The sequence below is a fragment of the Rhipicephalus sanguineus genome, chromosome 9 (assembly GCF_013339695.2).
Source record: "Rhipicephalus sanguineus isolate Rsan-2018 chromosome 9, BIME_Rsan_1.4, whole genome shotgun sequence".
In the NCBI taxonomy this organism is placed as follows: Eukaryota; Metazoa; Arthropoda; class Arachnida; order Ixodida; family Ixodidae; genus Rhipicephalus; species Rhipicephalus sanguineus.
The window spans coordinates 46205276-46221156 of NC_051184.2; the positions used below are offsets into that span (position 1 = coordinate 46205276).

Consider the following 15881-nt stretch of genomic DNA (forward strand, 5'->3'; position numbering starts at 1 on the left):
TGACGCACGCGAAATATTTTCGCGTTCCGCTATCAACAGGTGCCACCGCCGTGCTACTTCGACGGCTCCAGTTTTTTTTTCTTTTTTTTTTTGAAAGACAGCGAGAATCGGCGATTTGCATAATTATGGCCGTCCGGTTTTTGACAACCCCTTCGCGTTTCGGCCGCGGCGCGGCGCTCGCTGCCCTCCCTGCAGTATGTATACGCTCTGCCTGGGCGGCATAAACAAGTCCATTTCGAGCGCCTAGCGGAATGGTTTAACGTGACTTCTTGCTCCAACGCGAACAAGCGGCGGCTTTCGTGACGTTCGCTCTTTGTTACGCCCGAGGGCAAGTCGCTTAGCTGAGGAGAGACGTCGTTTTGGGGAGGGGGGAGGGGGGGGAGACGTCGGTTGTTATAGCAAGATCGTGTGCGCCGGTGTTTCCGCTCCGAGGGGAGGACAATTTACGCGTCTCGTATACTTCATCTCGTGACGGCTGTTCGAGGAGTTAATTGCCGAGATCAGCTCGAAAGGCGCGCGCCGCCCTTCTGGCACGAATGCCTTGTCACGTGCCTTCTTTCCTCCCCCGCTCGAATGTTCTTTTTTTTTTTCCCTCTGTGAACTCTTACAAGTTCTTTTAGTTCGCCGTTTCCCGCTTGGCTCGCATTCACGCAAGCTGGTTTTAGCTTGCTAAAACCAGCTTGCAGTTGTTCTCCAGACTTTGTTTGTTTGTTTGGTGGCTTAGCTGTATAGATTGAGATCAAGTTGCACGGTTTGCTGCTCAGAACACGACTTCGGGTCTTCTCACCGGAGCTGACGTTTGTTTTCGGTCGAGCACGCAGCAAGAGATATATGCACGAGATCTCCGGCTTGCAAAGCGATTTGCAGCGTGAAATGCGCGCGTAAGAACTTGCGGCGTTCAGCGCACGCAAGCACTTGGGAAGACAGGCGTAGTATCTCGAGTCACATGTGTTAATTATACCGAAGGCATTGAATAATTATTTCGAAATTAACACCCGTTTGTTCCTGTAGCAATGGCGTAGTGTGTCGTGCATACTCGGAGGAATGATGGTGCGCGAATAAGGATCAACTTTCACAAGGTTTGCATTTGTACACCCGTGCACCCTCTCTTGTGAACGTGACTTTTTATTCGCGTGCCGCCATATTTAACAATAATATCTGGGGTTTCACGTGCCTAAAGCATGATTCTGAGGCACGCCGTAGTGGAGGGCTCCAGAAATTTCGGCCAGGCTGGTGTTTTCTTCTTAACGTGCTTCGCACAGTGTACGGGCCTCGCGTACTGTTAGCTACCGTTGGAATGTCGTGTGGAATACTCGTCCTCATTGCCATGATATGGATCTCACACCGCCGCCGGAATTCAAGAAAAAAAATGCCGAATAAGGTAGCGCTGTCATTGGTTGTCATTCTTTATTGTAACTTTGAACACAACACATCGTGCTTTCCTTATGTCATGACATTACAACATCGGTGAGTGAAAGAAAAACGAGAGGGGGGGGGGGTGACACAAATTGCCGTGAAACGCTTAACTGAATACAAGGCGAACAGAACGGACCAAACTATTTAAGTGTCATTACATCAACGAAAACATTCCACACGATGTAAGCACAGTCATATTGTTCTTCCAGCTAGCTATGTCTCCGCATGAAAATATGTAATTAAAAAAGATAATGCACTAGGAATAGACACTGACTTCTTGCGCTCGGCCTCCTATTCTTACAATCTCGAACTATTATCTAGATGTAATGTATATATGGGCCGTCCGTTAAGAATAAGAAACGTTCAGTCTGTGTTTATCCCACGGACTTCTCAAACGCTTTGTCAGGGCACTACACGGCATGAACAAAGGCAGTTGTTCAACTCCGTTTTTCAGTACTTGCGTACTCCGTTTTCGTAGAGATCTGCTGTCCTACGACGTACGTTCACCTCAGTACTAATTGCAGTGAACGTAACGCCATTTCGCATTATGATATATATTGTGGCCTCCGAGAGCAGGCGAGGTAGTCGATCTCGGAGGCCAATGTTAAGCACATAGTTTCTTCAGTCTAGGCTAGCTGGCGATGTGTAACCGATTAAATAATGCATAATGTTGTATAACCTAAAACTTCTAAGGAAATGTGTAAAATGTCAGCGGAATTTCTATGGAATGTCAAGCGAAATTTCGCTCCCTTACAGCGCCAACAAAGTAGAGGTGAGACCAGATAAATCTCGCTCCACTAGTTTCGCCGTAGGATTGTCGCGTGGATGACGTCATCCAATCTGGACACCATCTAAAGTTTCGGAATAAGTCTTGTCACATGGGAGGCGTACAGACAGGGAACCCAAGAGGTTGAATTTTGGCGGGGCCCGTTATATTCCAATTAGCACCGCTCTGGCACCGCCCAGGTGACGTCAGCGATCCTCGTTCGCATCCGGTGATGTGGCCCCTGTGCTCATCTCGGTCGTCATGTTCCTCAAGTGCGCGAAGATGTCGCTGGCATTCCGATACCTCCTTCGCGACAGGCGCTCGCCTGCACAGTTGAATCGTAAGAATGGTCACAATTACAATGATTGTGATGACGATAACGATAAGTACTGTGTGACGGTCACCGCAGACCAAATACATTTTTAAACGATTTATATTACTACCGCGTGCTGCGGCAAAACTAAATGCACCCATTCACGAAATCGCCGACAGCGTAAGTTATTTCAAACTTCCTCACTCCGTTAGAGCACCGGTGAGTTCTTCCGAAAATCCGGCGGCCTGCCAGATTTTGGTTGTTCCTGGAATATTTCTAGTATAGAACAATCATAGGTACCCGTGTTTTAACATTAATGCCTTTCCGCTGTGTTTTTATCTCTTAATGCGATGTACAGGGGGGGAAGGGGGGGTCGAAAGTTCGCAGGCAGCTATCCCATGTATTCGTATGGCAGCGTGGCCTGCGGACTTTTGACCACCCCTATACCCTATATTACTTCCATCGTTTATTTCGCGCGGTCGTTAGCCTTACTAATAGTTGGTCACTTACGCACCACCATTTTTTATCAGGTTACTGCAATATCTTGAACCTGACCACTTCCCTCTTTCATGCTGGCAATAAACGGAACGCAAGAGAGCGTCGCCGAATCGTAATCCATTATACTTCGAAGCATGTGAAACTTTTTTTACTCAGTTTACTGATTGTTCCTGTAAGCAGCACAAGGTATTTCGGATCGTAACCATAATCGCTTCATCTACTCCTTCAGGAGTCGCTCACTAGCTGTAGCCTGAATTTTCCGCGCAACAACCGAATTATACAAGTTCATTCATTCATTCATTCATTCATTCATTCATTCATTCATTCATTCATTCATTCATTCATTCATTCATTCACAGATGCTGCCAGTTCCGTGAATGAATATTACAGGGGTGAGTATGAACACTTATTTGAATACACTTGATGTTCGCAGAAAAACAGCTACGTTCCTCGTCAAGTTGGAGAGCCTGCATTTTGCTTTCTGGACATAGCATCCCGTAACAACTGTTGTCCTTAGCTACGTACTCGCTGTCTTTAATGATAAGCTCGTCGTTTATATTTATTTCTGGTTCGGTAAGTCCATATAATACGTGTTTACGAGAAATACTAGATGATTGCTAAAACGGAGCCGGAACCGACGTTCCACGACGACTGCAGCAACAAAAGCGACAACAACAGTGATGACGAGAATAAAAGTATGATGGGAAGAGTGAAAATAAAAAAGAGGTGCCGCAGTAATAATGATGTGGATGATGGAAACATTGACGACAGCAAACACAGCCGCAACTACAACGGTGACGACGAGGATGGATAGGCAGTGACGAAAACAAAAACAGCTGCAAAACAACGACGTCGAGGGTCACGGAAACGGTGACGATAATAACGGTAACGATGATGACGAGGAGTATAGAAATAAGTGAAGACAACAAAAGCAACGGCTACAACAATGATGGTGATGATGATAGAAACATTGACAACAGCGACGATGACGGAAGCTAGTAACAACACAAAAAGCGGCAACAACGATGATGAGCATGTTGGAAAAGTGAAAAAACAAAAAAAACAACGGCAACGATGATGGTGAAGATGGAAAGAGTAAGATGACAGCAAAGGGATGACGGTAACAGCAACAGCAAAAAGGTCACAGTTTCGCCGCCAGGACGGAGCAATGAATGCGACAGCGGCAAATTGGTATTATACGAAGTAAGGCCAACAGCTAATTCCATTAGGATCTGGTGTGACGGAACTGTACAAAGCGCTGGCGTAAGGGAATACGGCTGCTCCAGAGTGCGAGCGACCTTCGTGCTCTCTATCTCTTCATCGCAAATCGAGCGGTGAGAACAGCACGTACAAAGGTATCCACATATATGAGCCGTCTGCTGATCTCTGTGAAGATAGAGAGCGCGCAACCGCGCCCGGCCAAGCAAAGGACGGAGTTCCTGCAAAAGCATCGTCCCCTCCCCCCCACCCCCACTCCTCTGGGACCTTTCGGGCCTTCTACGCGACGCCAAACGGGTAGGTGTGTTTCCACACCTACTCGAGCCGCGATCGTCGGCTGCCCTCGCACATACGACGCGTTTGGCGATGTTTATCGATTTGGACTCTAAACGGAACGTCACGACGACGACGACGCCGACGGCAAGAACGCGCCGGGATTTAATTGCTGTGGCAACAAAACAACCGGAGCAACGATGACGAGCATGATGGAAACGGTGACTACAACAAAGCCGGCGGCAACAACAACCGCAAGAAAAAACGGCATCGCACATCGGGCACCCCAGCACCACTCACCGATGCAGTAGGCCATGAAGCACCTGGGCAGCGGCTGCAGGTAGTAGGCCATGTAGGTGCCGCAGTGCTGTACCCGGATGTTGGCGTAGTAGCTGCACGAGTCGGTCTCGTCCGCGCCGCAAGCCACCGCGGGCATCGGCATGCTCGGCTGCGGGGGATGCCGCCCTGTGCGATTCCCGGACGAGGCTTTAAAGCGATGCTAAGCTGGAGTTAATCAGTTTAGATTGATAAATTATTAGTGGCACACTCTTGCTTCTCTTCCAAACACTTCCGGTCGAGCACGTACTTCCGGTTTTCCGAATAATTCAGAAAAAGTCTTCTAAAAACAAAACCGGTTTGAAATCGATGGTTCTTGTTCAAGTTAAGAGTTGTATTAGATACATATATCAGAGCGTAAGTTTACACAAGGGCAATATTAACTGTCAGGATAATTAATAAAAAATAATTTAATCACTTAATTAAAAGAGCAGACGGTTTTCTTGTAAGCAACTGGCATCGTTGCGACACCTGGTGGAGCAGATCTCAATCACGCGCTTATATCTCCGAGATGCGCTTCGGCAGTGAGCGAAACACCAGGACACGCGGGTGCAGTTAAAACACCAGGACACACGAATGCCCAGGTGCAGGTGTCACTGCCAGACACCTAAGTCAATGATTAGGGACGTCTCCAAATATTTTTGCGTTTAGCACTCTATTGTCATTAATTTCGCCATCGTAGGTTAATTACTAGACGAGGGAATGAAGGTGAAAGTTTGATATTTGAATTTTGCGCCGAAACTTCAGCACCTTAACGTCACCGTGACGTCATGAATTTCGAAGTCCTCTTGCGTATTGTGGCCACTTTGGTTTAATGAAAGTTTCCGAAACTGGCTACGTTAAGATTTTGTGTTTCTCAGAACGCAATGTAAACAATTTTTTTCCGATAAACTATTACTCATAGGCAGACGCCGTCAAAGTTTATGACGTCATGGTGAGCAGTTGCCGGAACTTCTGGAGGGCGTCGCCACGTGCATTTTCTTTTTGCGCGTTTCCTCGCTTACCAAGCATCCTCTCGCGGTAAAAGTGGTACTTTTGGTATTGTAAAGGGTAATTTACTAATATTAGAAAAAATCGTTGTTCTCTTGAGTGTCTCTTTAAGTTATGTACACACAAAACGTTGACAGTGGATGGCCATATATATATATATATATATATATATATATATATATATATATATATATATATATATATATATATTGTCTGCCGCTATTTAAGAGCTGGACGGAAATTCGTTTGGTCAGTGCGTCAGTCAGTCAGTCAACAAACTTTATTAAGGTCCAAAGGAACTACAAACTCGTAGTTGCGGGCCGCGCCCACGTTGGGACCGGAAGACCATGGTCCTCCGCCCGTTCGCGGGCCCTTTGGACAGCCCTTAGTTGTTCCTGGGGATTGCCGCTTTTGAGGGCTTCCTCCCAGTCCTCTTGTTTATTAAAAGGCGCATTCCGTAACGCAGAACATTGCCAGAGCATGTGTGCTAGCGAGCAATACTCTGCATTGCACTCAGGGCAGTGTGGGTCGATGTCCGGAGCAAAGTGGCTAAATTGACCTCTCGACGGGAATGATCCCGTCTGTAACATTCTGAGCGTAGAAGACTGGGGTCTAGTGAGCGTGGGGTGTGGGAGGGGGAATTTCCTGCGCCCAAGCTGATAGTGCTTAACGATTTCGTGAAAAGAAAGCAATGGGTCGGAGTTGTGCTCACAACCCGTACTGTCTAGCGCATCGGGACCATCGCGGAATGTGAGACCTCGCGCTCGGTCATGAACTAGCTCATTCGGGTTGGGTTTGCTGGGATGTACATTATTTCCCATGTGCGCCGGGAACCATGCGATGGTATGCGAAGCATTTCAACTAGTTTCCTACGTCGATGCTGCCCATTACGGGCGCACAGATTCATTTGTAACTGCGGTAGCAGACCCTGATGGGAGAATTGTTAATGCAGCTTCGGTAAGACACATCACGGTGTCTGCGGCTGAACAGGTTGCCATCGCGCTCGCCATGACCGACCCTTCGCGGCCTTACATCTATACCGACTCTAGATCAGCCATACTAGCCTTTCGATCTGGTTTAATTTCGAAAGAGGCGGCGGCCATAATCAGACAAAGGCCACCTGATGCTTCGCATACTATCGCTTGGTTCCCGGCACACTTGGTCAGTGCGTAACACGATGATGAGGTTGCTGTCACTGACCAAGTCAGGCTGAAGGCTTTGAATCAAAAGCTTGACTTGACCAACTATTTCATCATTATTCGGTCCACTGCGATATGGAATCCATACCGCTCTCTTTCAGATGCGTGACGAGACGCATGCAGGATTGTAAGGTGCTACGACTGTTGCTAGCAACTTCTACGGGCGTTTCACGCTTCCCGATGTTCCATGTATAAAGTGTTCCGGCTATTTTTTTTTGTCGATGTAGCAGTAGATTTTGCTATTCTTTGACTTCAAAGCATCGTAGTGTTGGAAAATATTTCGATGTAAAGGGTAAATCGATTTTTCTGAGTTAGAAGTCGGGCTTGTCTGTATTTTCACTTTGTCTATTTCTTTACATAGTAAGTAAATTTAAGTGAGCATAGCAAAACCACACATTAAGTGCATTGGTCACGTGTTTTTTATGTAACTGTCTCGTATTATTCACCATTATATTCCTCATCTCGTCAAGTCGAGTCCTTGTTACCTTCAAGGATCACGTCACAACAAGCTTTAATAATTTTGATACATTCGATGTATCGAGTTGCTACTACCTATCTGCCCTCAAGCGCGTCCACCATGACACCTCCCACGGCCGCCGCGTTCCTTCGCATCTTCGTTATAAGCGTGGTTTCGTTATAACGAATCATTATCTCTGTATAACGAAAGGAGGGGGCGAGAGGATACCGTAGAACCAGAAGGGCACCATGGTGTTGCACATGCCGGGCGAGGCCGGCTGCTCGGGCATGCGGTTCCCGTAGGGCGTCTCGAAGCGGTACCACCCCTGCGCCAGCTCGTTGTCGCAGCTGCCGTTGTCGTTCGACGTCATGATGCTGTTCATCGACCGGATGCCCGTCGACAGCCTCACCACGATGGGCTTCGCGCAGTTCATGTTCTCTGCGAGGGAAACATATACACGTCTTTCTTGCGTCCCTTATTAGGCGAGGTATACCCAGAGTCCCTCATAATAGTTGATAGGGTTTTGCTGGCATGTGATGGTATTTTGCCTGGGCATGTGTGTATGATTAATACCGCGTACGCTATGCGTCAGAAAAGTGGGTGACACCCTTCTATCTCGAAGAAGACTCATGGCGAGGCTTAGCGCGAGGAAAATTGGACACGGAGAATTAAGGAGGCACGGGACAGTTTATCTGTGTCCAGTTTTCCACGCGCTAAGCCTCTGCATACATCTATACCAGCTCGCCCAGCAAACCACTTCAGTTCATCTCGAAGGAGACGGCATAAAGCGCGTGATGACTATTCCTCCTTGGTGGTAACACGACACAAAATGAAAAAAAAAAAAGTGGAAAATTGCTTCTTCATCTTACGTCTAAACAATAATAATTGTTTGGGTTTTTACGTCTCAAAACCACGATATGATTATGAGGGACGCCGTAGTGGAGGGCTCCGGAAGTTTTCACCATCTGATTAACGTTCACAGAAATTTAAGCACACGGGCCTCCAGCATTTCACCTACATCGAAATGCGGCCGCCGCGGTTTGGATTTTCAGTCGCTCGGAGGATTTCACGCTTGACGGTTTTCTCGTCCGCGATCGATGTCCACTCGTCGAAGACCGCTCGCAGATCGGGGCCCCGTCCACGATCTCCTCTAACCGCTCCCCCCCATTTTCCCTATCGTTCTTTTAATCCCTCCTTAATCCCTTCCCTTGTGAACCACTGCTGAGGTGTCCTACTCTGCTATAGAGACAGTTGCGGGGTTCACTTTTCTCTTCACTTCCTGTTATTTTATTATAAGAATCACACACACGATTGGGATTCGATCCTACGACCTTCGGGTCAGTACTCGAGCACCACTAGATCACGGTGGCGGGTTACCAAAGTCGTTCAATGGTAGAACTTAATCTCCGACGGTGTGCAGAGGTACGGCTGCGCCACAGGGACAAAACAAAGAGACGTGGACAAGCACTGACGACTTGTTTGAAAGCACCCCTCTTGTCATATTATTTTGGAGGCGGGCCCAAATGATGAGTCAACCGGATGACCATGTCGTCTATTGCTCTGCCCAACCATTCCTCCAGGGGCGCATCTCTGCACTGCAATAGTGATAATTCGTTCAGCAGTGATCCTTAATTGTGTAGTGTTTCATCTTTATTAACGTTTATTTTCACTCCTTGTTTTATATGGTTTGTTTGAGATAACTGTAACCCCTCTTTTTTTGTATGTACTTGAATGTTTTTCGACAACTTTCAGTTACACTAAAGTCAGCGCATGTCCGCGTCTTTTTGCTTCGTCCCTGCGGTATACCCCTTGCGCTACACGCACTCGAAGATACCTCACCAACTTGCCCAATTAAGGAATCCTTTGCCGAGTAGCTTAAGTTATATCTGAAAAGGTTGAGGGATTTAGCAATATAGTGGCACTTAATATTCCGGGTGAGAAACCGCGGGGGGATTTCTATAGCTCGTGAAAGCGCCTATGTTGGCATATAATTTTGATGTCTCCAATGTCCTCTGCGCGGAGAATAGCACATTGCATCGTAAGCTTCTCAGTTGTTTTTCTATTCTTTGAATATTGGCTCTCCAGTATGCCTGCTTGAGACTGAACGGTGCAGCATTAGCGGCGTCGCTCCTCATTCTGGAAAACGCACGTCGGAGGACGAGGTATTGGAGGACTATACAACACCGACTATACGGCCGAGCGTTGACTGAAATGTTTAAGAACGCTCATCATTCATTGATTAAGAACGACACATGCGTATGCGCAACCCCTTCACTCGTATCGTTTTGTATAATGGACAAGAATCGTGAAAATATCGTGACTATGCGACTGGTCAGACCTTATGGTCCCTGGCCCCCGAACCGTGTTCAATAAAGCACCCAAAGCTCGCATGCAAGCAATGTTGATGGCGATTAATACGACAGCCCTGCAGTTAATTAGGGATGACTGATATACCATGCAGTTCCCAAGAGGCAGCAAATTATGCGTCATGCGTATGACGAAATGTGCCCAGTTCAGTGCAGCGCTGTGCATACTTACGTATGTGCTCTTCCCTGACCACTGAAAGATAAGGAGCGAGGAAAAAAAAATCCAGATTATCACTGTAAACTAGACCGTGCCATGTAAATGTGCGATTTCGAAACCGAGAGCAATTATAGAGAGAGCGACGGGACGGCGTCCCCTAGTTCCCTTTTCGGGAGCTTTCGCACTACTCATAGACACGATTAAAAATGACTCCCTAAAGGGTGACGCTTCGCGCACCCTTTAGGGAGTTAGCTCATGCCCGAGTGACCATTGAAACGAGCTTTGCACAAGTGACCGTGCTGATCTTGATATCGACATCTAGATGTCTACGGTATATATACTCACTGTTGTGGAAAAGAAACATGAGCAAGGCTATGAGTAATCCGCAAAATGTCGCGCACATCAGGAAGACCGCGACGAAGGCTCCGAACTCCTTGCGACTCCTCTTCCTGGAGCTGCATGACCGAGAGTACAAGGTAAAGGAAAAAAAGAAAAGAAATTAGTTTGAACCAACGCAGGTTGTTGTCTCTATGTATGTGCGGTAGCATATTGACTACGTACGACACATCATTATCATCATCAGCTGCAGCAGCCTTTACTACGCGCCATTGCAGGGCAAATGCATGTCCCACTCTTCTCCAGGTTAACCCGGTCCTGCGCTTGCTGCGCCCACGTTATCACCGCAAACTTCTTAACCTCATTTGCCCACCTGAATTTCTGCCTCCCCCTGGTGCACTTGCCTTCTCGCTACATGCCCTGCCTGTGCCCCTTTACAGTTCGACATATATATTGTGACACAAACAATGTTTGCTTTTGATGTATATTTGGCAAGCACATCATTTCCCAATCTCGTGTCGTCGACACTGGCGTAGCCCTCCACGAAATTCTTCAATTTTGCATGCGTATACGCACGCACGAACATACATGAAGTATAGTTAAACCCCCCCCCCCCCCCCCCCCCCGAAAGAAATTTCTGGCTACGTTCTTGCCAAGAGTGTAGCCAAGGGGGGTTTGGGGGGTTCAACCCCCCCCCCCCCCGAAAATTTTCAATTTTGCTTGCGTATATATACACGCACACATACATACGCACGCACGAACATACATAAAGTATGATTGAACCCCCACCCTCCCCCCGAAAAAAAATGTCTGGCTACGCCCCTGAACAATGGTCTAGTTGCTTTTGTCGATACTGTTTGCAGGTCACTCTAGTCGCTACGTTACAATTTTAGATTTCGAAGAGACGAACGTCGAGTTTATAGACCACGAGGCACAAGAAAAAGCTGAATATTCCCGCTGCTTTGCCGATAGCTTGGAATTTAGATCTCCGGCACGTTCTAAAACGCGCTAACCGCATGTACTGTGTGGTAAGACTGAATACAGTCGTGAATTGCTGGGAAATTCAAACTTTTCTGAGACCTATAGTGGTCTCTAAACTTTTGCCGTCGACTGTACGATGCGCTGCAGAACTAGGACGCAATATGCCGCTGTCGCATTCGTGTGGATCCGGCTGTACAAGAATGTGCAAGAAAGCGCGTAAATTTTTATAAAATCGAGGTGAATGCATTCATTCTTACGCGTAGTCTTCGTAATGGCTGTAGCCGGAATGGCGTCCTGCGGTAAAGTTAGGTTACATGCATGAGGACCATAAATGAACGAGAGAAAAGGAATTTTTAGGACTCGTTTTTCTTTGTTGGACACGAAATTAATGAACTAACAGACAATAAAGGCCAGGAAAGTATAGGGGTTGTCATTCGTAGTAATTACGATATAAATGAGAAGTGGACGAAAAGACAGCTTGCCGCCGACAGGGACCGAACCTGCAACTTTCGAATAACGCGTCCGATGCTCTACCAATTGAGTATACGGCAGCGGTCATCCTCCCGCCCACTTTATTCGGTATATACCTTTTCGTCGACTACATTTCTTCACATTTACATCATAATAACTACAAATAACATCCCTTATACTTTCCTTGGCTTTATTGTCTGTTAGTTCATTAATGTTATGACGACCATAAAGTTATACGAAAGAGCAGGCGTCCGATATTTTTTTTTTCGCAGTTAGATTGCACGGGCTTCGATACATGAGCCGTCAAACTTGCCCTAAAATACATATACTGTTTCACTCGTTTGATATAACACCGTTTTATGCGTTGCAACACAAAGCTATTCTGTAACGCTAGTTGATTTTCACGCACGATTTGTACTAAGAAAAAATATTACCTGTTACCCTTTTTGGTGAGTCCCGACTTTCCAAACATATAACTCCCTTTATAGATACACTTTAACTCTCTCTCTTTTGGAGATCATATATACTCTCCTCGGAGAGTCGTGGGAGGCGCGACACTGCAAACGAGGGTTAAAGGGGCACTGCAACACTTTTCCAAGTAATCGTCTAATGGCTTCACTAAAAGAGCTTATTGCCTCACGAATCGACTGCCGCAAAAATTTTCAGAATCCGTCAAGTACGAGCGGAGTTACAGGGATTCGCCGCACGCTTCAAGCGCTTTCCCTCTCCTTTCGTGCCATCGAGCCCGCTGAAAGCTACGCAGGGAGGGGGGTGTCAAGGGGGCGAGAAGATGCGTCCCTTTGTCATTGCGCGTCATGAACTTGACCTTGACAGCGTGCGCATGACCTTGAGCACTTTTCACTTTTTCTTCCAACGCGCGGCTTACTGCGCTGTGTGTGTGTGTGTGTTTACAGCGCTGTGTGTGTGTTTGCGTGTTCCTCTGCGTCCGCGTCCAGTCGCGCTGTAGAAACCTGGCTTACTTTAACTGCTTTCAGTGTGATCGCGAGCGCGCGCGTGGGCACGTGACGGCATCTCGCGGCGGCCGCGGCAGCTCAAATCGGCCAATGGCCGTTGGACTTTGGGTATATGGCGCAGTAATTTGGGTATATGGCATCATTTGTAGAGAGAAGAGGGAGCGATTCCTAGCTAACTTTGAGAATTAATTGTAAATCCGAGGCCCCGTGCTGCTCTATAATGTTTGGCTCGCGTGTTCTCAGGAGCCTCGACTACCGATCGGCAGCGTTTTCTAAACATGCTGAAAAAGTGTTGCGGGGCGTGTATATTTTTAAAGGGAGTTACATATGCGACTCACGAAAAAAAAAGAGTAACTTACATATGTGGCGAGTCGGGGCTCACCGAAAAAGAGTCACAGGTAATATTTTTTTCTTAGAGTATGAAACACAAATACAATTTTATTTCTGCCAATTCAGGAATTGCTGTCTCGAAATTGGTCTCTTTCCAAGTGGATGCTGTCCGAGATATGTAGAATACCCATTTCCAAGTGCGAATTCTCACCGCATACGATTTGTAAATTACAATACGTGTAATCAGAATATAATAAGTTAAAAACTTCATTAGTCGAAAATTGCTAATTAGTAGAGTATTTCATCCTCGATGAAAGATCAAAAGGGAGTAGGGCTCTCCCCATACGCAGGTAACAATGAAAAGTTATGTTCAGCTCTTTTTTTCTTTTAATTGAAGGAAGAAAAAATAAACGGCTGAAGCACCTGTTTTGTTCCTTTCGGCTTGAATTTCTCAAAGCTGCCCATTTTCTGTTATTTTGCTGGATATGTTTGTATCGCGATTTATAACGCTTAAACGACGTCACAAATGTGCGCAACACCCTCCCCATCTCGAAGAAGACGTCATTAAGCGCATGGAAACATGACGCACAATAAAAAAAAAGGAAAGGTACTGTTTCATCTTGCGTCGAATTAAAAAAAAATGTCGAAATTTGAGCTAGCCCAGCTGACCGCTATTAGGTTCATTTCGCATGCAGGGGCAGCGCCAAGAAACGGGCCCTCCTCCCTCCCCCCACCCCGTCCTCCCACCCTGAAATTTCTGCCTGCCGCCCCCCCTTTGCCTCCCCCCCCTTAAAGAGCTGACATTAATCATAACACAACGCATAGGTTCCCCGCCTTACTGTCCCCCCCCCCCCCCCTCAAAAGAACTCAGTTGTCGGGTGTACTACGTCCCTCTTGTGTGCCTTTCAACACAAAAACGCCTTGCAGGTAGCCTGAAGGCCGGTTACAATTTACAGGCCGCTTATAACACGCACTCTCTCCTAACCGGCCTACACACTCGGTATAACGAAGTTTGCGAGCATTCTCGTGCTGACTAGATCGAAGAAACGACATCGCCTGCAGAAGCGGTAGCGATTCGTGACAGCGCGTGATGAAAATTAGTTGTACAGACCGTGTGGCATGATGGTCGATGTGACAACAGCTCGGCGCCCTTTAGAAGTATCACTTCTGCTTCTTCTTTTCTTTTCCGTTGGTGTAATGGTGTTACCTATACCCACCTTGCCGGGCTGACATAGAATCGGGCATATTATAAAGAAGCGCTAGATGTGTAAATTTATAAATATCGATATTTGATAAATAACACAAGGACAGACTGATGGGCTAGTTTAGTAGTGCGTAACTCAGAACAATAGCGCAGAGAATCACACGGACGGCGACAGGTAAAGATTGGACACAGCGCTGACTAACACTCGGTGTTTATTGCACGTGATCACGCATATATATATATATATATATATATATATATATATATATATATATATATATATATATATATATATATATATATATATATATATATATATGTGGCACCCGCGTGCGCAACGGGTGCATCTCCCTCAATTTTTACTTACACTGAGCAGGTTTAGCGACGTCCCCGCTGTGCCTCTTCTGCAATCAGGAGGAAACCGTTGGTCATTTCCTTCTATCCTGTCACCGGTTCACGACATCGAGGAAAATAATCATCTTACCACCTCTTCGAAAGCTGGTCCTAGAACCGGTTATTCTTTCTTTTGGGACCACCACTCTGCGATACAGCCACAGGGACGTTTTCGTCGCCACTGAGGAATTCATCAGACACTCTAAAAGAATATCTAGCTAAATTCTGCCTACTTTAAATATTTCAATACCAATAATTGGTACATCAATTCAATATATTAGTTAATTATAGCTTCTGCGAATGACACGCTAAAGAAAATATTGGAAAAATTCACCGCCGGGCCTACTCGGCCAATCACCTGCATTGGGTATGAGCCATGATCGGAGGGAAACAACAACAACAACAAGCACCGCGAACCATTTGTGCCTTGTGTATATAGAGGGTGTAGTATATTCTATTCCGCACACATGTGGCTAAGAGTATGTAGGCTAGACAGGCAGGTGCATGAACGACCGCTTGCGGGAGCACCGGTACAATGCCGAAAAACTCGCCTTGTCAGGCCACCTCGCCGCGCATTGTGCACCTTGCGATTGCAAGCCACTGTTCAACTGCGCGCATTCGCTAGCCAAAAGTTCTGATCAGCTCACGAGGGAAATTATCGAAGCGGCAGAGATTAAAAATAGAGACGCTGTGAGTTGCCCTTCAATATGTCTGTCGGAGAAGGAAATGCTGTTTTTGTCACATCAGCCGCCTGTTTGATTGTTTGGTCGATTGCCTTGTGTCCACCCCCCCTTCTTCTTTTTCCTTCGCGCAGTGTCGTGTGTATATATTATTGCGATCACATGCAATAAACGCAGAGTTGTTAGTCAGCGCTGTGTCCCGCCTTTACCTGTAGCCGTCTGTCTGATTCTTTGCGCTACTGTTCTGAGTTGATAAATAAGGGAACACGAGGCACATTGGCATTTTTTTCGGATAATCATTCCGATAAAAAAATTGCTGCTTGATAGCATAAGTTTGTTGTAATAATTTTTAGCTTATGACCTTCTGTCACAATGATTTTTTTGTTTGTTTTAATGGTTACTCGAAATTGTTTATTTTGTAAATAGTATAAAATTTAGATTAATTAAGAATGACTCTTCTGTCTGATAGCATAAATTTGTTGTAATAATTTTTAGCTTATTTATGGCCTTCTGTCACAATGAT

The 15881-nt window shown here is 46.3% G+C and overlaps 1 protein-coding gene across 1 annotated transcript; it reads right to left on the minus strand.

Moving 5' to 3' along the window:
- Nucleotides 1-2388: 2388 nt before the first annotated feature.
- On the minus strand, nucleotides 2389-10439 carry LOC119404126 (uromodulin). The gene is made up of 4 exons (XM_049419419.1): nucleotides 10335-10439; nucleotides 7695-7904; nucleotides 4785-4949; nucleotides 2389-2507 (listed from the first exon to the last, which is right to left on the minus strand). Exons 1-4 carry the CDS (start codon nucleotides 10390-10392, stop codon nucleotides 2389-2391), a joined length of 552 nt encoding a protein of 183 aa, XP_049275376.1. The 5' UTR covers nucleotides 10393-10439.
- Nucleotides 10440-15881: the final 5442 nt, after the last annotated feature.

Excerpts from the sequence above, each read along its gene's own strand:
- LOC119404126 (XM_049419419.1), bottom strand. The coding sequence starts at position 10,392 with ATGTGCGCGACATTTTGCGGATTACTCATAGCCTTGCTCATGTTTCTT. Across the intron at positions 7,905-10,334 it reads CATGTTTCTTTTCCACAACA|AGAACATGAACTGCGCGAAG; the intron begins GTGAGTATATAT and ends TTTCCCTCGCAG. Across the intron at positions 2,508-4,784 it reads CTTCATGGCCTACTGCATCG|GCGAGCGCCTGTCGCGAAGG; the intron begins GTGAGTGGTGCT and ends TCAACTGTGCAG.